General features: G+C 42.5%; 1 protein-coding gene across 1 annotated transcript in view; it reads left to right on the top strand.

The window, feature by feature from the left end:
* Positions 1–6,757, top strand: part of ncf4 (neutrophil cytosolic factor 4) — a 35,751-nt gene extending 28,994 nt beyond the window's left edge. The window contains exons 8-10 of the mRNA XM_030416617.1: positions 877–1,028; positions 2,315–2,380; positions 6,347–6,757. Coding sequence (XP_030272477.1) covers positions 877–1,028; positions 2,315–2,380; positions 6,347–6,554 — 426 coding nt within the window. The 3' untranslated portion in view covers positions 6,555–6,757. The remainder of the gene's footprint in view (positions 1–876; positions 1,029–2,314; positions 2,381–6,346) is intronic.
* The last annotated feature ends 19,452 nt before the right edge of the window (positions 6,758–26,209 follow it).

Raw genomic sequence — 26,209 nt, 5'->3', positions numbered from 1 at the left:
TGTTAATGCAGAGAACGGTTTTATAAGAAAAAAAAAAAAAAAAAACATGTGTGCACAGATTGTTCATCCATTTGGCCTTAAAAGGGAAGCCCACTGATTTTTTTTTTTACGTAACGTACACCGATAATACAGAAAAACAGTTGAATAATGTGTTTTATGGCTCCGGAGTGACATCACCCGAGTCATGCTGGCTTGTATGGGATGCAGATCTGTTACAAAACTGGGGGAATTCAGTCGGAGGACGGAGGATATAAAGAAAATATACATTATTGATGGGATTATGGTACATGTAGGAGCCAGAAATGGGACACATTCTGCGTTAAACACAGTTCTGCGTAGACAAAACGTATTCTGATTGTTCTGCTTAAATCTTGAAAAGCGTCTCCATCAACAAAATTATTTACCAAAAACTTAAAGTGATTTATTATAGTGTCTTAAAAGCAAGTAGGTTAAGTGTCCAACAGCTCAGCATGGATTGGAAATCATCATTTGTGTTGCAGTCTCCTGATCACGTGGATCTTTGCACATGAAATTGTTGCCTGGTGCTGCACACACACACACACACACACACACACACACTTGTTCATCAGCAGGGGTGTAGTAAAAGGGCCGTGTGGTTGTGTCGAGTGCTTGTAACATCAGCAGGATATTATGAACAGGCTAATTAGTCTGTGAAACTTCTCTCCAGATGCACGTCCATGCTGCCTCCCCGCGTTCTTTAAATCATCGGCCCATCTCATCACATCAGTCCCTCATCTCTCCGTCATCTGGGACGCCGCTCATTTGCTATTTCTCATCATCTCCTTATCCTTCCCACCTTCTCTTTTTTTTTCTTCCCCCCCCCTGTCCCTGTTTGTCCTCCTGTCTTCTCTTCAGGGCACGGTGAACAATCAGACGGGCATTTTCCCACAATCCTTTGTGAAGATCATTAAGCCCCTCCCAGACAGCGACACAGAAGGTGAGGGTGAATGTCCCACCTACAGCTGCCTGCGCTGCTTCCTGCTCACCCCCTCTGGAGTCGACACTAGGTCAGTTTAGAAGAGAGAGTGTGTGTGTGTGTGTGTGTGTGTGTGTGTGTGTGTGTGTGTGTGTGTGGTAATCAATGTGATACTGACGAGTTTACAGGATGTGTTTTCTGTTGATGGTTATGTTTCTTTTCATTTGTAAACAAAAATAGAAACAAAGAACAATTTGTAATGACACCTTAAATCTTGAGAGGTGAGACTTGTTAGTGATGAAAAAAAACACATCAGTTTCCTCATCCTGTCCCTTTAAGGCCCCCCCCCCCCCCCCCTTCCTGAATACCCAGCCTCCTCTGATTGGTCAGCTCAAGCACGCCTGATCCAGCACCGCTAACAACAACAGAGCAGCTGTGTTAAATCAATTCTTCAGTGCCAGAATAGCTGCGAGGCATAAATTATGCGAACGCGTGACACGGTGACGTAGCGTGATGTCACAAAGTCACAGAATTAAAGGTGCGACTTGTGACGAGGCGTTTAGGAGCAGTGTTTTCTGTGGGAAAGAGGAGCTTTGAAACCTTTGAAATGCACAAGAACGTATTTAAAACACTGAAGAAAAGGATAAAAAAAAAAAAAAAAAACATAAAGTCTCTCTTAAAGTCACAAAGATTTCAGTCCTGGTTGATTTGGCAGCACCTGTAGTTACTGGTGGGGACATCACGTGTGGTTAATCACTGCAGCTCACAGAACTCCAGCTGCAGCAGTCTTTGTCATTTTAATAAAGAAGCCAGGCAGTAATTGGCCGCGGCACACAGCGGTGCCACGCTGGAAGGAGCTTGTTACCTCGCTGAGAAGGTGGAGGTGTGCAGCCTGCAGCTCTTTATCCAACAGGCTGCTCCTTCTTGTTTGAAACTGAGCTGCTTTCAAAACATTGGCCACCGTGAAATGCTTTAAATGTGAAGCAGCAGCAGAATTTACAGTCTGCGTTAGTAAATTAAATGTACGATGTGCAATTTTCAGCTCACTCAAAAAAAAAAAAGCATAGAGAAATGTTTGTGGAGTATTGTGTGGGAGGTTGTTGGGTTAGGTTAGAGTTTGTAGGAGACAGACCGGTGCAGAGCCAGAACTTCTGAAGGAGTAAACCCTCGGTGTCATATTGGATCAGGACCAGCAGGAGGATGATCGTATGCAGTACTTTAAATCTCGGGCCGCGATGCGTCAGGCTCTATCACCGCCCTGTCACCTTCAGTGGTAGACGGTGACTCAACGGACACTTATCTGAATTCTGTGATCATCACTTGTAAATCCAGAATTTTAAATCAGCTTTTAAGGTTTTGCTTGTTTCCTTCTGTCAGAGACGTGTGTGTGCAGGAGGCCCTCACCATCCAGCCCACATACAAAGAGCTCCTGTCTCGCATGAGGTAGGTGTGCATTCTGTTCTAACACCTTTGCCATCCCTTTTTTTATTTTAGTCGACCTGCAGCCATTTTTTTTTCTAAGGGAGAAACAAAAGACGTGATGGACATCGCGTTATGTTTCGGTGTTTTGTGTTGCACGTTTTTTATTTCATTTACACTCATGTGGGAAACGGTGATTAAGAGAAATGCGAGGATCAGATTTGTGGGCGTTGAGCGCTGACTGTTGTCTCGCTGTCGAAGGAGAAGTGATTGTAGGCCGCCTCACACCTGTGAGAGAATTACAACACCTTCCCCCCAAAAAATGTGATAATTGAAGATAAAGCTGACGTATCTGACGAAGGCTCGACGTGAAGGCGGTGAAGCGTGTTGCAATTACCCTGTTTTTGCATTAAAACCTTCAGATCTTCACATCATGATCACGTTTTTCCCCCCGTTTTCCTACTTCCTGTTCTTTGTGTCGCTGAATTACATCTCTGAAAAAACGCACAAATTGACCGGTAATGTTTGACCTCGTCTTTGTAAAGCATTTGTAAAGTGTTTTATTGAAGCCAATTTTCATAAATTAGACTTTCAAAGATGGTGATTTAAATCGCAAATGAATGCATCCTGTTCCCAAATCCGTGCACGGCAGAGCAGATTTCCATATCTGGTGTTTTTGTCCCGGAGATGCGCTGCTGAATTGAAGGTGATTGCTGACCTTTCGCGGCCACACTTTCAGCGTTTCACTCCCTCAGTAATTTTTCCGGTGTTAATTCCAGAACAAACAAGGATGAGTAAAAGTCCATTAATTCACCAACCTGCCCTCAGGGGCAGCATATTTAGCCACCGTGCACAGCAAACCTGCAAATTGCCACATGCCAATCATCAACCGTTCGTCAAATTAGTTCCCGCGGGACCTCTGACTCCCTCCGTCCCCTCCCCACTGCACCACCATCACCGGATGCATATGCTCATTACACTATCATATCTGTTCTTCTCCGTCTTTTTCCCTTTCATTCTCCCTCTCCCTCTATCTCTCATTATCTGGTAATTTAGATAGGTGAGCGCCGTGGTGATTAGCCCTCCCCATTCATAATCAGTTCATTTCTTCCGCTTATCTGCTCATTATTGTTTTTCTGCGTTCGGGCCTATTGTGCCCTGGAGTAGGATGGATGAGACTCCTGGTCTTGAGTTTTAATATGGCTTGGCACTGATAAAGGGAGAGAGGGGGGAGGAGAAAGGATGGAGGAGAAGGAGTAGCAGAGGTATGAGGGGAGAGGACGGCGTTGTTCAAAACAGGGAAGAGGAAAATGATAATCAACTGAATGGAAATATAACTCGCCGCGAATATGAATGAGTTTGAATTTGAGTAAAAGCTGTCACACAACATCACATCACATCACATCGCGCTAACATGTGATTATTACAGATGTTTCTTCTTCTCGTGTTATTTTGATTTCACAAGATAATCATCAGGATGTTTTAACTAGGGCTGCACCCAAATAGTCGACCAATCACTGGTCGACCAAAAACTCATTAGCCGACCAAAATTTCATCGGTCGATTGGTCGCAGGAAAGAAAACCAAAAACATTTGGAGCCGTGTCTTGTCAAAATTAAGTCAAAATATATGTGACTGGCAGCTGGCCTGTGAATAAAAGGCTGGAGGGGTTTTAATTTGAAGGGCCAGATACAGGAAGTCGTGACACTCACTCACTGTCAGTGTTTTTTTTTAACACGGCAGGTCCCTGCGACATCGCAGTTAGACAGTTAACAATTAATAGCCAACCATGTCGGGAAAGACGTCTAAAATATGGGATAATTTTGAAAAGAAGAAGCATGACCCCAAGAAGGTGACATGCAAACTTTGCAAGAAAACTTCGCCTATCACTACTCCACGACGAACATGATGTAACACCTTAAACATGTAAGTAGCCTAGCTACCTGCTCATGGCGGCCCGAACGTTTGAAAGCAGAGATAAATACATTTTATTATTGTTATATGCGCTAGTATTAGACTATTCGTGTGTACTGGGGAAGCTAAATTATCCAGCTCACTGTGTTTACTTATGGTGTAAATCTCTCTACAGGCGCATCCACTTTACTGCGGAGATGACACATTTTTTTAAATATATATATATATATATGCGTCGATTAGTCGACTATTCGCTCTAAATGACGACCAGTGGTCGACCAAGAAGATCCTTGGTCGGGGGAAGCCCTAATTATTACAGATGTTTCTTCTTCTCGTGTTATTTTGCTTTCACAAGATAATCATCAGGATGTTTCAACACGTTTGTATTTTGGCGTTTTGCCACGATCACACTCTCCGGGTATCCGGGCAGAGAGAGATGTAAACAATGCTGCCGCTGGTGATACGACTGTTTTTTGTTATATTCAGAAGATGTTGGTTGTGATTTCTCGACAAGATTCACGTTGGAGAAATGCATGTCCTCTAAAAAAAAAACAGTCTTGTCATTGCTGCTGGCAGGAAGTGACTTTGGATACGTCTCCTCGCGTCCTTCATCAGATGTGTTACTTCATCATGTTGTGCCTCCAGCGCTCCTACGGAGAACCACATAAAGTGTAACTCTGCTTCTCTTTCTGTTATTTTCTCCTCCTTCTTTCAACACAAACACAACTATAAGTGAATATAGAGAAGGTGGTGCGGTTGTCAAACTTCCTATCTGCACTCATTACCCCGTTTCCTTTTTGTCCAGCACGTTTTTCTCGGTGATAACTTTCACAGCCAAAAATTTTAATTAAGCTGTAATATATCAACAAAAGGCCCTGCGGGGGCCGTCGCTTCCTGCACTGGCAACGTGGAGCAACGGCTTCTTATAATGTCGTCATTAAATATCTTTATGGCTTTTTAACATTAAAGTAAACAAACCACTCAAATACAAGTAACATTTAAAAAGCTTTTTTACACAGAGCGGACAGAAAAGAGCCCACACACAGTCATAGAACAGTGATGATAATGAAAACACAAAAACCTAATTAAAAGCAGCGTTGAATGGGTCTTTTGAAAGCCACGTTGGCCGTTTTCATGTGTTTTGGACCGTGTCACTTCCTGTGTCCCATATGTGGCGTTAAAGAGCGTGTGGGGTTCAAGGTAAATTCACGTTGTCGACCACCTGAAGTTTTGGAAGTTTGGACATCGTACACGCAAGTAACAGTCGTGGTGAATGATGCTTACCTGCAGAAACACCAATCATCACGTCATAGAACAGATACAATAGAATAAATGTTTATTGTCATTGTTTCAGAAACAATCAAACACATCTAGCAGCTCTTCGTTTGACAAATAAATATCAAATATAAACACATTTCAAAAACAGATAAAAATAGTTAGATAAAAACTGGAGGAGTGCCGCTGCTTCTGGACGCGCCGCCATCTTGGTTTGTTAAGGTAATTTCCTGTCACTATTGGCCTTTAAATGTGTCAAGACCAGGACTCTGATCAAACATGTAGAGCATGAGCATCTGATTTACAGAAACTTCTTGTCTCATGAGGAAACTTTGTAATCCAATGTCACGGCCGAACCCTTCAACAAAAAGTCAAGCTTTTAATTACTTTTTAATTTACTTTACTTCTCTACTTTGTCAGAATCAGAATCAGAATTCCTGTATTTGTCCTGCAACGTTTATTTGTCCTTTGTTTTTAAGATATTAATGTATTATCAATAACATGTTGAAAGCTACATTTTTTCTGGTCTCTCGTGCCTTTTTGTATCTGTTATGAAAGCATGATGTTTTTTTACTTACTTACTCTAATGTTTCACAAAGCAACTTAAACCTCTTTTGATTTACTTTTGAACAGTTATAAAGGAAATTCTTCAATCTTGTCAGTGTTGTTTTGGTTTAACACCAAATCTAACTGCTGTGATGTGTGACGCTCAAATGATTGTAATCAAAAGTGTAAAAAAATGTTTTTTAACTTGTAAAAAAAAGTTTAAAGTCAACCTCTCTCTGTCCTTGTGTCTCTTCAGGAACGTCTTCAAGGTGGACGACATCGCCTTGAACTACCGCGACCACGAGGGCGACCTCATCCGTATCCTGGACGACGAGGACGTCCAGCTGATGATCGAGGAGAGCCGAGGTCAGCAGGGCAAAGTCAAGAGACCCGTCAATCAGTTTCCATGGGAACTGCACGCGACGCTGGCTTCTGACCTTTCTGTTTACAACGTCGAGGCCTGAGAGAGAGAAAATCCAGAGAAGTGGTGAAGATGTTTAGTGTTATTCTATCAGAACAATGAACTTAAACCAGGAGGATGTTGTTGCTGATGATGTGTGGTTTGTTACAATTATTTACAGCCTCATTAGAGTTAAAAATGTCCCTCCTATTTCACATAACGGCCGACACATTAAACTTTTTAATAAACTTATTTAATCACACTTTCTTTTATTTGCGTACCTCAGTTTTTTTGTCGTTGGTATTTGTTGGTATCTGTTTTTCTAAACACTGAAGCACTCAGCCTGGTGCCGCCGCGTTAGCCTGATTAGCTCGGGGGAAAGAAAACCTGGAGCTGCAGCTAATCTCACACATTTAAAGATCTCAGGGAAATCTGGAGTTTAGTGAATGTCAAACATGAAAAAGTTCCTGATGTGAACCTGAAGATGTGGAGCTGAATCTTAAAGATAAATACCATGATTTCTGGACTGTTGAGTGCACCTGAATATAGGCCGCACCAACTAATTTTAAAAAGAAAAAAAAATGAGTACATATATAGGCCGCACTTGTCTATAAGCCGCAGGTGTCCACGTCTGCTCTCTGTGTGTTCACACAGTCTTCAAGAACGTTTTCAAGTTCGGGCCATCTGCTTTAATTACCTCTGAAAGCTTTTGTCGTCTTTTTGCATTGAGTCAGTTCTTCACGCTGCCGTCTCCAACGTCTCTCACCATCGATTCATTGATGCCAAGCTTACGTGCAGCAGCTCTATTTCCTTCTTCGACAGCCAGATCGATTGCCTTTAACTTAAAAGCTGCATCATATGCATTTCTTCCTGTGTTTTCCATGATGAGGGTGTGTGCATGATGTGCAAAATGACTGTTCAAAACACAAACTAGCGTCTTCCTCGGCGCATGATCTCATCCATCTGTCTCGCTCTTGCGCTTCCTGCTACAGCGCCCCCTGGAGGCCGTTAGCCCGTAAAAATCTATAGATTAGCCGCATCGTCGTATAGGCCACAGGGTTCAAAGCGTGGGGAAAAAAGTAGCGGCTTATAGTCCGGAAATGACGGTGCTTCCTATTTGCATTATTCTTTGAGTATACACACACAGTTTCAAATTACAGGGTTTAACTACAAGAGAAACTTCTTAACCACGATAATTTGACGCTTTTCTCTCTTTTAGGACTGTTTGACTCTGACAAAAGCAATTTTAACATCAATATTGGATTTTTAGGGACGATGGTGGCAATATTTCTAGCATCTTATAGACTAAAAGAGAAAAAATTTATCAGCAACAGCAACAAAAAAAACAACCCAAAATGATTAACAATGAAACAAATGTACGGGCTTTTGACAAATCACTGACTGGATGGAGGAATATATGTGAACGAAGGCTCTGGGATACAGTCGAAAGCCAAAATATTACAAATAATTAGGTTTATAATTTCCCAGCGATGTGTCTCGAAGTTAGAGAATGACTGCTCGTGGCAAACCTATTATCAGCTGCTTGACTTTTCCACCTTTTTGTCAATGGACCCTCATAATATCCACCCAATCAACACCATCTCCTCCAAACAAACATGTTTTAAAATAACTTGTCAAAACCGCTTCTTGCCTGTTAATTTGATCAACCCTGCCAACTAACCAACTTCAGATATTTAGTTGATTTATCGCTCGAGAGGCAAATCACAACTTACAATTGAACCCTTTGGTCCGCGCTCTCGCTCTCGCCCTGCGTTCGCATCTCCTCCACGTGTCTGCTCTTCATTCACACTCGCCTCAGGACATTCAAATACTGTAGCGCCTTTGCTGGCAGGACAGTTTTCTCCTCATCTCTAATGCAAAGTTATTCCCCTCATATTCCTTCTTTAACAACCCGCTCCCTGGCGAGGTGGAAGTTATGCATCTTTTAAACGTTGCTTATCGCACCGCGGGCGACTGATTCTCATCCAGACTGAAGTGTAAACACTCTTATTCTGTTGAGCATTCAGGTGTGTGGAAGCATTAGAGGAGGAATGACACAACCTGAGGGGGACATATGTCTGTAGACTCGTCTTTTTATGCTGACATTTTATTGGCAGTTTAAGGGGGAATTCCATTTTACCGGAGCAAAGTGCCCAAAACATCAGTTATTATGGAACAGTGAGAACGATCCCTGGACACACGCTGGTGGTGTAAATGGTGATTTTCCCAGGTGTTAATGGGTTTGTCGGTGATGATCTGCTCCCATGACGCTCAGCACATTAACCCGTATGTCACTGACACACTGTAGACGAACATCATTTCAATTCGCTCTCGCTCGGATGTTACGTTGGTACGCAAAAAAAAATGCAAGATCGCATTAGCAGCTGAAAGCGCAGGAAACGGCAAGCGGGCGGACGCTGCGTACACACAAACACACTGCGTGTGAAGACGCACACATGAACGCACACTTCAATTCATCTGAGTTTAAATGAAAGTACAGCTGGAATTAAATGGATGAAGAGGAGGAGTTTGTCTGTGTGATTTTTACACATTACTCCCATTCCAATTACATTTATTGCCTTTTTCATCTGTAAAGAGCGTGCGTGAGATGCGCCTGGTTTCCAGTGGCTGTGGAGCGCTGTGACCTTGACCGTGTTGTAAAACGAACACGATGCGGTACGTTGTGATGTCACTCCGGAGGCAGCCGTGCCTCATGACCACAATCTCTTTTTCTGCTGCATGTGTTGGAGGCTTTGTGGTTGCTTTCAGGCACTGCTTGGTTTTAAAAAGGGAGAGCCCATCGCACGCCGCCGCCGCCGCCATGGTCTTAACTTTGCGTTCACATTTTCCACTCACATTTAGCCGACGCTTTCGTCCACCAGCAACTTACCGCCGAGTGAGCACGCGAGGCTTCAGGTCCTGGTCAAGGGCGCGGTATACTGATGGACAGCGTGGCGGCTCAGAGTCGTTGTCGAGGGGCTTTTTGAGAATTGGAATTAATCTCTTTGTATAGGTTAAGCTTTTAAGACGTGATTTCCGAGTGATGTTTATTAAACATCACAATCAGAACCATAATTAATAACTTTAAGAGGCGCTGCGATTGGAAATGCTGTACACACTCTGCTGCTGAATGTGTTTGCCGATGTCTAAAAAAAAGGTTACGTTGTTTTATTTGTACGCAGATTGGGTTGTTTAAAGCTGTGTCACATGGTGAGTTTATGTTATTTTTCACTGCTTAAATCAAAACTCTCGCCAAAATGCAACCTAGGCTTTTTTTGTGAACGTACCCGGATCAAACCTTCGTTTAAAAACATAATTACGACGAAAGAGCCGCCTTTAAGATTGACCGTATTTTCATTTTCAGGTCAGAATCATTTTCAATGGGAGTGCTATTTTTAAAACACTAAGAAGGCTCGACGCAACATGAAACTTTGCTCGTAGTATCCCGAAAATGAAAATACAGCAGCGCTTTCTTCGTAATTATGCTTTTACACGACCCGGGTACGTTCACAAAAAGACCCTAAGTTGCATTTTGGCGACAGATTCAGAGTCTTGGTACAATCTTGTACGTGTAAAATTCTGGTGAAGGAATAATGAAACATTTTGGGAAACATGAAGCTGCTGCCGTCGCCTCGCATGTCTGATTTCCACTTTGAGTTTTCCTCCCGCATTCCGGAGACACGCAGGTTTGGTTAATCGGTCACTCTTAAACTGGGTGAAGGCAATAATGAGTGTTAATGGTTGTTTGTCTTTATGTCAACCCTGCAGCCCAGCACTCAGACCAATGTGTTTCCTCTTTCCATGTGCAGTAACTCTCGGACCAAATATAAATAAGTTTATTAACCAAAATGTTCAACAACTTCTTTAAAGTCCTCTTGTCAAGAAGGTTGCTTTCATTCACGACATGTCAAACACCAGCTCGTCAAATTTTAATGCTTTTTGGGACGGCAAGTTGGGAATAAGACTCAAAAGTTCAATTTTAATTGGTAGATAAACCTCCCGAGCTGCCAAATTACAGCACATCATGTCATATCAGTATTTAAATAAGCGCCTACATCACCAGCCAAGGCGGCTTTGAACCTGTAGACGTCAGCTAGGCTAACATGCTAACCTAGATATCCGTATGAGTGCATTTTATAAATAGCCATAAACTGACAAACTGTTCTGTTTTACAAAACTTGGAGGGGAGCTTGAGCACGATCTTCTGGGATTAACAAACACTGAAATCAGATTTTAAACCATGAAAGCTGCCGGAGTACCAGTCAGTTTTTTTTTGTGAAACTCGAGGAATGATTAATCTTATTACTGAGGGCGACGGCACCGTCATCTGGAGAACATTTCGTCCCTGAATGCCTGTATGTCTCTCTGTCAATCCGACCCAGCCCATCTGTCGGAGACATTTTGTCACTTTCACGCCCTGTATCTCTCTCGGTTTGTCATCCTCAGTCTCTCCGTGCCTCACACCAGCCATCAGAGGGAGAAAAAGGGCAGACTCCATCTAAAGTCGCATGTTCTCCAGTCAACCTTTAGCCCAGAATTTAATTATCGGCATTCGTCTTTGCTGCCACGGCGGCCTGTTGTAGCTACATCTAATTAAGCTCATAATGAATGTCATTAGGGCCAAAGTCATGTCAACCTGCGAACTCGCCGTCGGACCTTGAACCGGCGATGAAACGTGGGGCACATGCCCGAGCAGGAGGCAGTCGGAAACAAAAACAGCTAAATTATTATTTTAGTATTTTTTTAAATGAGTTTCCGTGTACTGTAACGTGTGAACGGCAGCACAATCTTAGCAGTTCTGTGAGTACGCAAAGTCAGTCATTAATGTGAAGTAGAGGGATGGCTGCTCTGGTAATATGACATTTAGTTCGGGCGTGACATGGCGTGTTGGCATTCGCTCAGTCGCTCTAAATTACAGCTGGAACTAATGAGAGTGTCTTTAATCATGCAGGTAATGATCGTCCCGACACACAAATCAAAATGACCGGCTATTTTAAGCCAGAACATGATGTTTTCCTAAACCTAACCAAGTGTTTTGTGTGTGTAAACCTTAAAGGGATAGTTCGGGTTTTTTTAAGTTGGGTCATATAAAGTACATATCTATAGTCGATCTGTTTCCTGCCGTAATCACCGATCAGCGCAGCCTCAGTTTGGAGAAGTAGAGAGCCGCTCCAGCCCAGACGCTCAGCTTTGTGCTGCAGTGAACGGGGTCCAGCAAAAAAGCGAAATTAACCATCTAAAACAAGGCTCACCTAAAATTTTTTACATCAGTTCAAGTGTACATTGTATAGGTAAAATTCACACCGCTTTACATCGCCGTCAGACCGCGCTTTCTTTTGGCACTACATTTTCTCAACCGCAGAACCCCCGTATCCCTACGCACTAGCGTAACTGGGCAACAGCTGATCTGCGAGCGCGAGGCCCAGCTGCTGGACGAGAGGTTTACTTTCGATAAAAACTAAACTTAACTCTCCGTATCCTTCCGCATTAGCACTCATGCGTAGGGATACGGGGGTTCCACTTCAAAAAACCCGAACTATCCCTTTTAACAGAGCATAAGCACACATATGAAGACACATTTAAGCAAACGTGGGCGTATAACAATTCATTCGTTACATTGATGCATCAATTATGAATTATGCAGAGCCAGATAAATCAATATAGATCAAAGAGAACCAAAAGTTTTATTCTATGCTGTGATCCAACTGATTTTGTCACACCTGAACAGAGAAGTTGGACCCAAATGCAGAAAACAGCATCTGGAATGGGAAAAAACCCAACAGATGACTGGACAAAGATCAAACTAAAGACTGGACTTGAATACAAACTAATCTAACGAGGGGATGACGAGCAGGTGGAGCGAGGTAGAGAAACACAGGTGAAGGTAAAGAGTGGAAAAACACTAGGAGCAGAGAAGGAGCTGATAGGCTGGAAACCTCAAGGTTTTGAGTTCACGCTCGGCCTCGTTGGACGGTCATAAACCCGGCTACACGCTGGACTCCGGCGCAGACGAGAGGACTCATCAGGTAAGTTCAGCAGGCAGTTAACCTCCCTCTAATGTTCTAGGCTAATAGTCGGCAGCAGGGGACGGCTGACAAACACCTCTGAGGGGAGGCCGAGGCAGGAAATGAAAGGCGGACAGCAGGTCGAGCTGCAGCCCGGGAGAAAAAAAAAGAAAAAGAAACGGCACTTTGAGATGCGTGCGTGCAGCAGATACCGAGTTTCACGTCAGAGTGATTGAAGCGGTGCCTTGAATCTGCGGTCGTCCACCTTCCTGAGTGACTCGTGAAACAGACTCGGCCTAAATTTACCTTCACGTGGTCGGTGGATGGTGTTGATTTCCCTCCTTCTTCTTCCCTCCCTGACCTTCCTCTCACCTTCTCTCCTTCTGTCTCCCACGTTTTTTTTCTCCCTTTTGCCGACTGTACTCTTATAAATCTTCACTCGCCGGGAAATAACACTTTTCCACCTAACAGCCGAATAGCACAAGAGGAGGTTTAAACACATCCTGATAAGTTACTGCTCTGGCTGTCTTTCACCGCAGTTGTTTTTGGGAGATTGCTTTTTATATAAAATCACATTACTCCACGATCCAAATTGCTTTTGGAAGCGCTCTCGCAGTGAGGAGGGTATATCCATTTAAAGTTTGCTGATAAGGTAAATTGGGCCATAAGTTTTTTTTTTTTCTCATGTGACTTCTTAAAATAGTTTCCGTAGAGGGTGAGCTACGCTTTCCTTTTTTTTACGACAGCATGCGTGTGACCCCACAGTCTCCTTTGTATCGGAATCAGAGTGTTTTCTCAAAGACGCCAGACGGATACGTGCGTTATCTCCTGAGAAATTAACAGAATGAACGAATCATTGCAAAAAAAAAAACAAAAACAAGTGGATTTGTCACTTTTTTTTTGGGATCCTTACCAAAAAATGTGATTACAGAAACAGTTTTAATATCAATTTGTGCTTCAACCCTTGTTCGCGTTCTTGATTTTGACACTTTGTTAGGCACTTTTTCACTCGTCAGGTTCACTGAGACGTCTGAAAACACTTCTGTAATGAAGCTCTCGTAGAAAAGTACAGTCAGGAAACGTGTTCTTCTGCAAGCTTGGTCATTTACTTCCTCATGCCATCCTGTCACTCACTCCATCTGTCAGTGCTGCGGTCGGTTGTCGTCAGCTGTTCTGCGTGCCCCCTCCACCTTTGCAGACACTCCAGCTTCATTATTTCATCCGCCTCATCGGCCTCAGCAGAGTCATCAGCCACTGCCGGCGTCTGGACTCTGTGGGGGGATTAATCTTCCCCGCCGCTCACTGCGGACGCCCCTCGATCACAAACAAGACGAGACTCAATTATCATGTATCATCCACTGTGATAAACGCTGTCTTTACCTCGCTCCCTCTCGTCTCTCCTGATTGGAAAGCCTTCTCTTGTCCCGGAGGAGCTTTTCTAAAGCTTGTAGCCGGAGACAAAGCCTGCATGGCAAGCTTGAGAGTGTGCAGCTTGAAACACGTGGTTATTCCCCTGGTCAGGGAGGATCTAAAAAAAAATAAAGAAGAAGATGCGATTGAGCTGCATTTTGGCAGCTGTAGGATCCAGTTCTTGAGGCTTATCTCATCCTCTCCTGCTCTGATTTGAACCTTTCTGTGTTTAATTTGCCTCTCTCAAGCTCCCTCACCTTTATGAACATGGAATACTAAAAGACCGGAGTGTCACTTTAAGATCTGCTGCAAAATAAAGTAGGTTGTTCGACATTTTGGTCCAAAAGCAAGTGAAGGAAAATGTGTTGATGCACAGAGACACAGGTGTCTGTCAGCTGCTGACAGAGAGAGACGTATGATGCAACCATTGGACTTTTCCTCACTGGACTCATTCTCACTCTGAGCAGGTTGGAAGTTGTTGTATGAAAAAGAAAGAAAGAAAGAGAAAGAAAGAAAGAGAGCTCGAGAGTTGAAATCCCGCTTCAGTTTCGGCCTCTGTCCTTCGAAACAATCCTACTTTTGTTTCGATGCCAGTTTGGGTGTTGTTGCTCCTCACAGCCTCATTTCTGTCTGACACTCGTATACTCTGAGTTATGTGCACAGCTGCTGGCGTTGAATTTTGATCTTTTACCTCACGTGTAGGAGTCTCAGTAGATGCATCAGAAGATAACCCTCTCTCCTCTTCATCGATCCTCTCACCGATCAGCTGTGAAGTGCTGCCACTCGTTGGTCTTCACGGGGTACTGCAGAGTCGGCCACAGAGAGTCATTATTTGCTTTTAATTGCTGCTGTAACTTTTTCACAATTTGCACTTTACAGGATCGTATGTTGGTGAGAATTCGCAGGTTACAGCAGCAGCAGCAGCAGCAATACAGCTCATAAAAGGCTGTATTTCACCTGCCAAATAGTGAGAACAGCTATTACCTTGTGACTGAAAGGTTGTTTCTGCATCAAAATGACTTAATTTCACTCTTGGTGGTCATATTTGATAGATTATAACCAATCCAGTCATTTTTTACCTGTTGAAATACCTTTTAAGGGCCAATACAACTCATAAAAGGCTGTATTTCACCTGCCAAATAGTGAGTACAGCTACTACCTTATGACTGAAAGGTTGTTTCTGCATCCAAATGACTTGATTTCACTCTTGGTGGTTATATTTGATAGATTATAACCAATCCAGTCATTTTTTCACTGTTAAAATACATTTTTAAAGGGCCAATACAACTCATAAAAGGCTGTATTTCACCTGCCAAATAGTGAGAACAGCTATTACCTTGAGACTGAAAGGTTGTTTCTGCATCATATTTGCTTGATTTCACTCTTGGTTGTTATATTTGACAGATTATAACCAATCCAGTCATTTTTTACCTGTTGAAATACCTTTTAAAGGGCTAGTACAACTCATAAAAAGCTGTATTTCACCTGCCAAAAAGTGATCGTAGCTCCTACCATACGACTTTGAAACTGGATTTAACCAAAGTTCAGATTTATGTTCTGTAAATGTGTCTATTTTTGATTAGAAATATTCTCATTTGCATGTTGAAACATAACATTAAATAATAAATTGTGATATATTGTGTAATTGTGATAAAAACTCCGGCTGGTGAGAGACGGATCTGTACGTCTGCTCTCGGTGTTCAGCGATGAGTTCAATCCATCTTTATGTCATTCTGTTCCAGCCGGCAGACATTCAGCCTCCTCCATCCACATTTATGATCCTGTAGAGAGACACACACACTCACACACACACACACACACACACACACACACACACACACACACACACACACACACACACACACAATATGTGCTGTTGGGTCTCTGATAGCATCACATTCTTTGATGCATCAATCATAAGTAAGAAATTTTGACACTTTACATGTTGTTTCTTATCTTTTAAGCTTTAAACTCAACTTTATAATGGTAAATGGACCAAAATGCAAACATCTAATTGATTGTATTGATTAGACACAAGATGGTACCAGGACCTTTAGTTCTGACTTCCTGCTTAATGTGTCACTCTGCCCGCTACGGTGAAGTTTAAACAAATAACTAATAATTAGGGATTAATTAAAGGTCCAGTGTGTAAGATACCTGATTGTTGAGACCCACTCCCAACTCATCAAGTATCAAAGTTCTGGGTTTCACACGTCGTTGAAGCTGGGAGTGGGACTCAACAATCAAATATCCTACAAATTAGCACTTTAAGGAGAATTTTCACCTCACAAGAATCAAACTTAAATATTTTAATACAGTTTTTATTGATCTTTTTTTGTCACGAGAAGCTTCTGGATGACCAAATGGAGCCTGTTGGTGCATTGGGCCTCACTCTGAGCAGCCAATCTTTAGATCAGCACCAAGGTTTTCAAAGTCAAGACCCTTTTATTAGATCTCAAAATGGTACTTCTGGTCAACATTTAAAGAAATCAGTTAGTGCACTAACAGACTGGGACTGACCAGCAACACCAAGTCATGTAAAAAAAAAGTGAAGAATTACCTGATTGGAAAGATGAATTGAGGAAATTACTGGATCAACAAAAAAGACAAATGTAAGAACAGTTGTCAGAGTTTGGATGATCTTGCTTCAGCTCCTCTCCACAGGGGGGCGCTGTTGATCTATTCAGTGCAGCTGCCAGAAGAATGAATGCTGCAGATGCACAGTGCATCTTCATCAACATTATCATCATCATCAAGGTTGTCAGCATCAGGACCGCTTCCACCATCTACATCAGCGGCTTCCTGCAGATTAGATTCTGAGAAAAGAAAACAGAATTACCCTTCACCGCTCTCTGCGCCGCTTTCTGTGCGTTTCCAGGAGTTTGGCGGCAGAGAGAACGCTACAGCACACGATTCCCGTGCTATTAATAACTTGTTTAAAATGTTTGTGGTGATTTAAGCCACTTCTAGATTTGATCATCCTCCAGGTTTTGGATTAAAACCCTTTTTTTTTTTATGTCACAAATGAAAAATATATGTGATTGAAACTATTTTGCAGAAGCATGACTGGCTAAATCTGCAAAACACTGCAGGGGAGAGAGGAGGAGGGAGAGAGAGATAAAGAGAGGGGGGGGGAGTTTTCACGGCAAAAAAAATGGTCGATACTGTCATCTCCGTTTAGGCCTGCGGGGGTTTTTGAACAGATAGGCAGGCAGAGAAGGAGAAGGAGAGGGCGAACGAAATAAGTGGAGACGGACCAGCGAGCAGCACTCACAGGGAAAATGTTCAAACAGGGCGGCTGGAGTCACACAGATGGCCAGACACACACAGAAGGTCAATTATGAAGCTGTGGAGGAGGCAGAGACTGCTGGGAGTCTGTTGTCAAGAACTTGGCCTGAGATGCTGGTGTGAGGACAGTGTGTGTGTGTGTGTGTGTCGGTGTCAGGGGGGGTGTGTTTTTGTCTCCGCCCGAATCTTAAATCAGTCTCTCTCTCTTTCTCTGAGATATGAAAGAGGAGAGAGACACGTCGGTAAGAGATGGAGACAGGTGGGTGGAGGGAGAGAGAGGGAAAAAAAAATCAAGCGAGAGGACGAGAAATAAAAAGCTGCCGGGGACTTTTTGACGTACAGGACAACAATAAAAGAGAGAGGCAGCTCCAGGAGATTTACAGTAACAAATCTGTTTTGCCGGATTACAGTAAGCCGGGCAAATTGTTTATTTTGTGCATGAGTGATGGAGCTGCTGGGGATTTTTTTTTTTTTTAAGAAAAAGATCAAAGATCAGCAAAAATAATGCAAAATGATTGAAGGCTGACATCCTGGGAAAGTCTCTCCGGTTGTTGCTGATGTTGTGAACCTCTGGTCGACCTGTAGAATATAACATAAATACAGCTTACCTTAAAAAAACTTTGGAATGAGCACCATTAACAAACACGTCTCATTACGGGCCTCTGTTGTTTTAGGTTAGAGTGTTTGGTTTAGTCTTGTTTAACACCACATTTCCTACAAACTGTGTTGCTTCCTGCTGGGATATTGCCGTCTTCCTGGCTTTTATCATCGTCCCTCTGAACTTTTTTGTTGTTTGGTCAAATGAGTCACTAATGTCTCCAATTTTCCCGAAGACGACACACACAAGAATGTGTCGGCCTGAAATAAACAGCTGACTACAGTTTATTATCTGAAGACGTGTTGACTTGGACTGATTGCAAAACTCCTCGTAAAAGATTTAGTTGATAGCGTTATTGTGACGCGGAGACGTGAGCGAGTTTTTTCGTTTTAACTCTTGACATTTATCACAGAAAGAATTTAACATCTTTGGCTCTTTTGTGCAGAAGAAACAGTCCCTTTGTTTTGTGTCGAAATGCAATCAGGCAGATATTCCACCTTAAAATGACTTAATCTGAGTGGTGGTTATTTGGTTTTTAATGTTTGACTTCCAACATTTTTAGATTTTGTGCTCAGGAAGTTTGTAGTTCCCCATTTCAGGACGTACTTTTTCTGTTAATACTGATCTTAAAATTGCCAGAATACATAGTGAAGAAGGGTTTACTCACCTTAAACGTCCGTCTGGAAGTACTAAATAGTCAAACTGGAGTGCCGTCCTCGTCTTTCTGTTGTATTATTGAGTACATTAAGGATTTAACACCTAGCCTATAGGGTGTCATTGTGAATTCAACATGTTGCGTCCTATATTTCTTGGAAACGAGGTTGAAATCTGCGCTGGATTTGGAACAACTTTGACTGTTGATCTTATTACATTAAAAAGTTACGACAAATGATGTCGTTTGAAAAGATATTCTCAAAGGAGAATCAAGATATCTTCACACGGTATTATAAAAGACATGTAGAATCAATCGTATTTATTATAATTGGAATATGTTGGTAGAAATCTACATATGAAATTGTATTTTTCAGTTTTGTTAGTTTAGCTTTGCTCCATAGAAAAAATCAATATCAACCCCAAATTGGTCCTGATGGTCAGCGGATGTTGACGTGTGAGAATGGATGAATGTGAGGCGACTCGTGCACCACTTTGGATAAAACGCAGTCATTTACATTTGCTTTAAATGTCTTTAAATCACAACAGTGAGACAGACGCTCGTCATTGTCCTCTCAGACATCAAACGTCTATTTTTGAAGACATAACAGAGACAAATTTGGAGGCAGAGTTCAAAGGTAGAGGCGGATATTATGTGAGAGACACGCACCCTATAAACACACGTACATTTCTCTAAACACACACACACACACACACACACACACACACACACACACACACACACACGCCTCCTCACCTCCACAGGATCTGTAGTATAAACTGTCTGTCCAATCTACTGACAAACAGGAACACACACACACACGCCAAATTTCTTTGTCACACACATGAATATAAACTGTTATCATCGCCGCATACCGTCACTGTCATCAGAATAACCGCGCCATAAATATCCAACACACACACACACACACACACACACACTCTGGACGGTGTTCAGACATGGGTGTGGGTGTGTCGGTCTCCTGTTCACCGCCACACAGAATAGGCCATTGTTAACCTTAACTGACAGAGAAAGGAAAACTATTAGGAAAAGTCCCTCAAAATTAAACACACACACACACACACACACACACACACACACACACACACACACACACACACACACACACACACACAGTACAGTCGTGAAGTGGAAAGAATTTGCTCGTAAAGTTTGTGAAATTATCTCTGTGTTTCATTGTTCTGATCTGCTTCATCTTTTAGCGTTTTCGTCCACATCCAGACTTAATGGTACTTCGACTGGTGTGTGTGTGTGTGTGTGTGTGTGTGTGTGTGTGTGTGTGTGTGTGTGTGTGTGTGTGCTTTCTCGACATCCATCATTCTTATCATGCTTCCATTTTTTTGTTCATTCTTGTCTGTCTCCTCGTCTCCCCGGGGCCATTTTTGTCTCCACTATTGTCTCGGTCCGATTCGCGCTCTCTGCCGGCTTCTTTCTAATTCCCGTTATCTTTCCGCCGTTTCCTCCTCGGTCCTCCGCTCCTTCTGCTGTGCTGGCATCTGAAACAAAGGGGAAAAAATGAAAGCCTTTGTACTTCAGTGACTTTGTATTTGATGTCGGAGCGGAAGCTTTTTGATGACGGTCCAAACTGTAATTAGGGTTTGCCCATACAAAGAGCTGCTGCCCTTGATGGGCCTTGTGTGGATACACTACTGAAGGACTCACACCTCCAGTGCTGTCGGGGGGCGGCTCAGTATCTGGGCTCCCTGACCGAGATGTGTTTGAGAGTTGGTTTCTGTGGTTTTGCCTCACAGTGACACAGCTGAATCTAAAGCTGCTTTTATCGGGCCGTGATGGAGCTCTTTGGTGTGTAAACTGTCATGTAATGACTGATGTAGCCGGTTTCTCTAAAGCAAATCTCTCAGATGATGAAAGCCAAGTTGTCGTGGTTCATGATTCTGTGTCTTTGTGTCGTGTCTCGTGTCTTATGTTTTGATTTCTTGCCCTCTTGTCTCCTTTCAGTGTCTCCTGTGCTCTTCCCTCTCGTGCATGTTCATCTCCACCTGTCTGCCAGTATTGTTTCCTCTTCGTCATCTCACCTGCTGTTCCACCTCACCTGTTCCTCATCTCGTCATTAGTGTCTGTGTATTTAGTCTCTGCCTTCCCTCTTGTCTTTGTCGGTTCGTTGTCTGTCTGGTGTTCGTGTCAGTTTTTTGGATTTTGATTTCTGACGTTATCAATGTTTGATTTGTACTTTGCCTTTTTTGTTTGCACTTTGTTATTTCGGTCTTTGGACTCTTTTCGTTTGCTTCCTTGGTTTTTGTTCTCGTTCAACTTTGTTTGACATTAAAGCTTTTTGTTCTTCTTTATCCTGCCTCCTGTTCTGATCTGCATTTGGGTCCACCTTTAGTTTTCCACTTTAACCCTTTATCGGGCAAGGAACTATATATGATCACTTCCTTGGACATCCAAAATGGTGTTGCTATAAATGACTGGACTGGAGTGGACTTTGATACATGTTATAATTGTTATTTATGTTATATATTGTGTTTTATAAATATAAATATCATTATATTTGTTTTTTTATGTTGTATTGGTACAAAGATATGTGTGTCTTATTAATGTTCCATAAGAAATGTTAAAATTAATGTTCCTTTCTTATATTTTCTTATATTTTTTACATGCACACCTTTTAGAAAATGTTTTTATTTCAATGAGTGCCCGATAAAGGGTTAAACCTGTGACACAAATAAGACCAAAAGTGCTTTACATGAACTAAGATTATTTGATCAAATTAGAGAGAAAACATACAAAAAAAAGAGCAACGAGAAACAAACAGTGTAAATAATTCATGGTAGAAAATAGAGAGCACTTATTGTCAACAAAGCATCTACACTGTGCTGCACTCTTTAATGATCTTTACATTGTTATTTGATAACCAGAAGTTCTACATGGTGACCCTGATTCCACTTTAGCCAAGCTGAGAGGAAACCTTTGTTCATAAAAACAACCACATCATCAGCATATAATCGGATTTTCAGTGAGGGATAGAAGTGACTCTGCAGCAATAACATTTTTGAAAGTTTACTAGCTTCAAATCCAATGGTGAAGATGACAACATCCACATTTCTGCTAAACTTCAAAGTATCATTGTAATGAATGAAACAAATTCATTGTTTTTACATTCGATTTCTGTTTGGAACAAAACATTTATTTGGCAATTTAAAATTGTGCGAGTTTATGCAACCCAATAACCAGAATAAGTGTTGGTAATTTATGTTTCTGCCACCCATGCACAGGTTGAAAGTTTAAAGTACTTACTGTATTTTAAGGTTCAATTTTCAGTTTTATTTTATGATAACATGTGCATATGGTAGGCACAAAAAACACTTGCACCCGTCATGCCCAGGGTTACCAAACAAGCCTGTGGGGGCAGTGTTATGATCTGGGGTTGCTGTAGTTGGTCAGGTTTAAGTTCAGCATCGTCATCTGACTATCTGAATATACAGAATGACCAGGTTTTTCTATCAAGGGATTTTGTCTTCTCTGCTGGCAAGATGACAATGCTACGTTTCTCCGTCTCAGAATTGAGAAAGAGTGGTTCAGGGAGCATGAATCATCATTTTCACTCATTGGTTGGTCAGATCTTAACCCCACTGAGAATCTTTGTGATGTGCTGGAGAAGACTTGATTTGGTCCCTGCAAATGTTGACTTCATGGTTACGGCCTCGCAACAAATTATCATTAGTTCCTGGTTTAGGGCCTCTTAGATGAAGTAATACTATTCTACAAGTCCTGACACAGTTTAGTTTTCACTTCTATGCTACTGTGGGCCTTCGTGCACAGATGCCCAACAGATCTGAGCCTGTAAATGCCTCCCCTGTAATAACGTAACTTTGACCTTTCACTGTCACTTCTGCTTGACCTTAAACTTAAACCCACCGTCCTCTCAGCTCAGTTTGCAGAGTCAGAGGTTCACTTTACACCTGGATCACACAGACTAATGCTTTACATAAACAGCTTGGATTATGTCATATGACATCTGACCTTGACTCACAGGCCGGTCACAATGACAACTGTATGGTGCAACTGGTCCTGTATGTGTCTGGCTGTTTAGCTTCAGTCCTGTATCATCATGTTAAAGCGAGGATTACTGTTTCCCAGTGGCTGAATCATTTAGCAGATGTGAGAAAATTACAACCGTAATTTAAAATATGCCTCCTATGTAGCCTGGATTAAAAAAATGTCTTATATTATCAACAGAATGTGAAGAAACAGTGTTGATGTTATGTTAACGTCTATGTTTTTTCTTTATTATTAACGATATCTACTGAAGTTAACATGTTAACCCACTCTAGCCCAAACCTGTCCTGTCTAATAATTCCACTTTGTACCGAGAGGAGCACAATTGTCTTGTTAACTCACCATAAAACACGCTTCATTGAATCCCAACTTTTTTCAGTTTTCAGTCCCATTCTGGTGTCCAGCCATGTTCACTGGGTTCTGCTGAGCCCGGTTGAGCTGAACCCTGAAGCCAGCAGGTCATGTTCCAGGTGGACTCCTGTCAGATAATGGGACGTAGCTCCATGGCTAACTGAGCTAACAGCAGCTAGTAATGAGGGTCAAAGATGGCTAACAAAGGGAATAGAACACCCTAATCCTATATTTCTGGAGCTACCTTTAAATCGTGGCCATATCTTACATGTTGCACCTCAGATAGTGTCGACTCAGTGCATCAGTGAAATGCTATTCACCTCCACCACATTTGAGTGGCAGCTGAAATCTCAGAGCTGGATATCTGTAAACCTGGACAAATGAATTCAAAAACTTTCGGTTTTACATCTCTACAAGCTCTTTTTTTATGATGCAAAGCGAGGAACAGAAGCCCCTGGCTGTCTGAAAGGTAGTAAAACACACTCAGAAGTCTAAAATACTGCAATTCAGCAGCCTGGTTTTGCAAAGGTTTGCTTGAGAAACTCATCCAGCCTCCGGTTCGCCCCTGCAGTCACTCAACAGACTATTTTCTGTCTTTTATCCACGAGCTCTTTAACCGTCACGGTTCAGTGAGGAGGCCCTCCACTCTCACCTTTCTGTGTGTTTTGTGTTGTGTCTTTTCCCTTCAGCCCTCAGACTCGTGCAGCTGTGCTTGCACCACATTAACATTTCCACTTAAAGAGGCGATAGATGCAGGTTAAGATGCTGGTGTGTGTTTGTGTGTGTGTGTGTGCACCCGTATACACACGAGAAAAAAGACAGAAAAAAGGAGCTCCGCTTTCACTTTCCAAACATCCTGACGAGGGAAACAGATACACTCATCTTCAGTGATGCCCTCAGTGTGTGTAAAGGAAAGAAGTATCCAAAGTGCATTCATCCCCTATCAACAGCTTGACTTGATGGGCCGAGGATCCTCTTTCACACACAAACCACTTCCACTACCGCCACAGCTTTTAACACTTTAAATAGGACTCAGTGACACGTAGGCCCTGCAGACACGGGGCTGACAAACCTGGTTTTATTTTACAGCAGAACTGGATCTTCAGAGTGTTTTGATGGTAATTGAATTTTTGGCATTACTCCCCTGAACCCTTTAATTTACACTCAGATTCACATTCAGATCTACAGCTGTCAGAGTGAAGAAGTGAAGAAACAGAATCTCACGTCAGTCTGCTCGGCCTCTGTGTTTCTGCCTGCCTGTCTTCAGGTACAGAAAAATGAAATGCAGCGAGTCTGACCGGCTCTGCTGACACTTCCCGCTGTGAGCTGCTTGAGGGCAGGTTAATCACGCTGTCACTGCAAACACAGTTTACTGCTTTCTCCTGGGGTTGCCGCAGTTTAGATCACAGATGGCTGAAAAGACTGCAGCTAATTGGAGTTTCAGCAGTCAAAACTTTAAGCTGCAAGTCTGTCAGGTCCAAACCTAAAAGACTGAATATATTGATTGCTAATTTCTCCCGAAATGACACGTGCAGTATAACACTGGAGAAGCAACAAGCACACCTTTGTCATCACATGGTTAACTTTAGGAAACCGTCAATGTGAAGAGGTTACAGTTTTGAGGTTTTAACGTCTATTTGGTGTGTTTTAATATAGCTTCTAAAGTTAGCATGCTACCAGCTAGCCTCGGCTCAAAGTTCCTGTGTTGGCGACGTAAACAAACACTCCTCTGGTGCTCCGAATTCTGAGTCTGCGCTGCTAGCCGCACGGCTAACTGAGCTAACTGAGCTAACCATGTCCTTTGCCCTGACATAATTACTATGGCCACTAGAGGTAGCCGCCTAACGATAAATTTAAATATGGGTGGTAATAGAGCTCAACAGTGAGGTTCCGTAAGTGAAAATGCCATTCATATTCTGCATATAGATTATGATTTTTGGCCATAATGTCGTAACCATCCAAAGTAGACTTACCACGAGTTATCAGATTGTCAAACGATGATATATGATCCTGTAGAAGCCACAAGTCTGTATGATATCGATCTTGTTTTGAGAAAAACAGGTTTTATTCGCGATGTCATGGAGAAGTACTACACTACCCACAATCCTTTAGTGTAACAGCGACGTCTCTGATTGGTGGAGCTCGCTGTTACCATGGAAATGTTTACCAAACCCGCGAATTTCATGTTAGCTAGTTACTGCTAACACTGAACTCTACGAACCTTTACCACAGAGCGACCATGATTTCACTTTCTGACCTACTGCGTTTTTTTTAGAGGTGAGGAGAAAAGTTTCGGAAGGGTTCACGCATAAACATTTCCATGGTAACAGCGAGCTCCACCAATCAGAGACGTCGCTGTTACATTCGCAATGGTTTATGGGATGAGTAGTTCCTTTACTCTTAAGATAATTATGTACACAGTCTTGTACCTTTGCTTTTTTCTCCATTTTCCAACATTTTTTTGCGCCAAATTAAATGTTTTATGGTCACGATTCATCTCCTAGCTGATTGGCTTGGTTCCAGGCCTAAAACTCTTTATATAAGGATTTTATGAAACGTCAATAGAGTGAATGAATGGCAAATTCACTTCCGGAACCGAAGCCGTTAAAAAAGTGGGCGGTCACTGTTGAGCTCTATAAGCTGCTTGCAAACATTACAAATATGGTCGTTCAGCTGGTGAGACAGGCTGGTCAGGAGTGAGCGTTCAGTGCACCAAGATTTTCTCTCTCGAGTCTCCTTTACCACCTGCGATCCTGTTGCACCTCTCAGAGAAAACCACTGAGCTGTTGTAATCTTAAAGAGAGCAGATGAGGCGGATAGACATCAGCTGTGATGGTCGCTTGGCGTCATCCCGAAGGCTCCTCCATCTTTGTTTTGCTTTGTTTTCCATTAAGGCGTCCCAATTAATCCAGTCTGTCGCGCTGTGTCCGCAACATTGAATGCGTTCAAAGAGGCTTCCACAATGTTGTTTTTTGCTTTCCTTGCTCTTAATGTAATAGCTAAAGTTGTGTGTTCAAGTCCATTTCAGTCTGCAGTCGTTTATGAAACTGCGTTGACAAAAGCAAAGGCGGATAATCCTCACAAAGGCAATCCTGCCAACACATGAAGGCATTTAGTTTGACAGTTTTTCAAAGACGGACCGTCTGTGTCCCGCCTCCTTTTCTTTTACTCCAGGCAGACACTTAGCAGACAAAAAGATGTCGTCCTAGCTTTTGATGGAACACAGCAGCCCAGTGAGATGAGGAGAATATTCTGTCCTCTTTTTTTTCCTGAAAGACCCTCAGTGGAAACAGCTGTTACGCCTCGTTAGAGCCGATGTATCTGTTCCGGCGATTTTTTCCGTCATAAGATACAACGGAGCTTTGTTTCCTCAG

The sequence above is a fragment of the Sparus aurata genome, chromosome 1 (assembly GCF_900880675.1).
Source record: "Sparus aurata chromosome 1, fSpaAur1.1, whole genome shotgun sequence".
Taxonomy (NCBI): domain Eukaryota; kingdom Metazoa; phylum Chordata; class Actinopteri; order Spariformes; family Sparidae; genus Sparus; species Sparus aurata.
The sequence above is the reverse complement of the archived record's forward strand: the minus strand, read 5'-3'. Positions and strand labels throughout refer to the sequence as shown.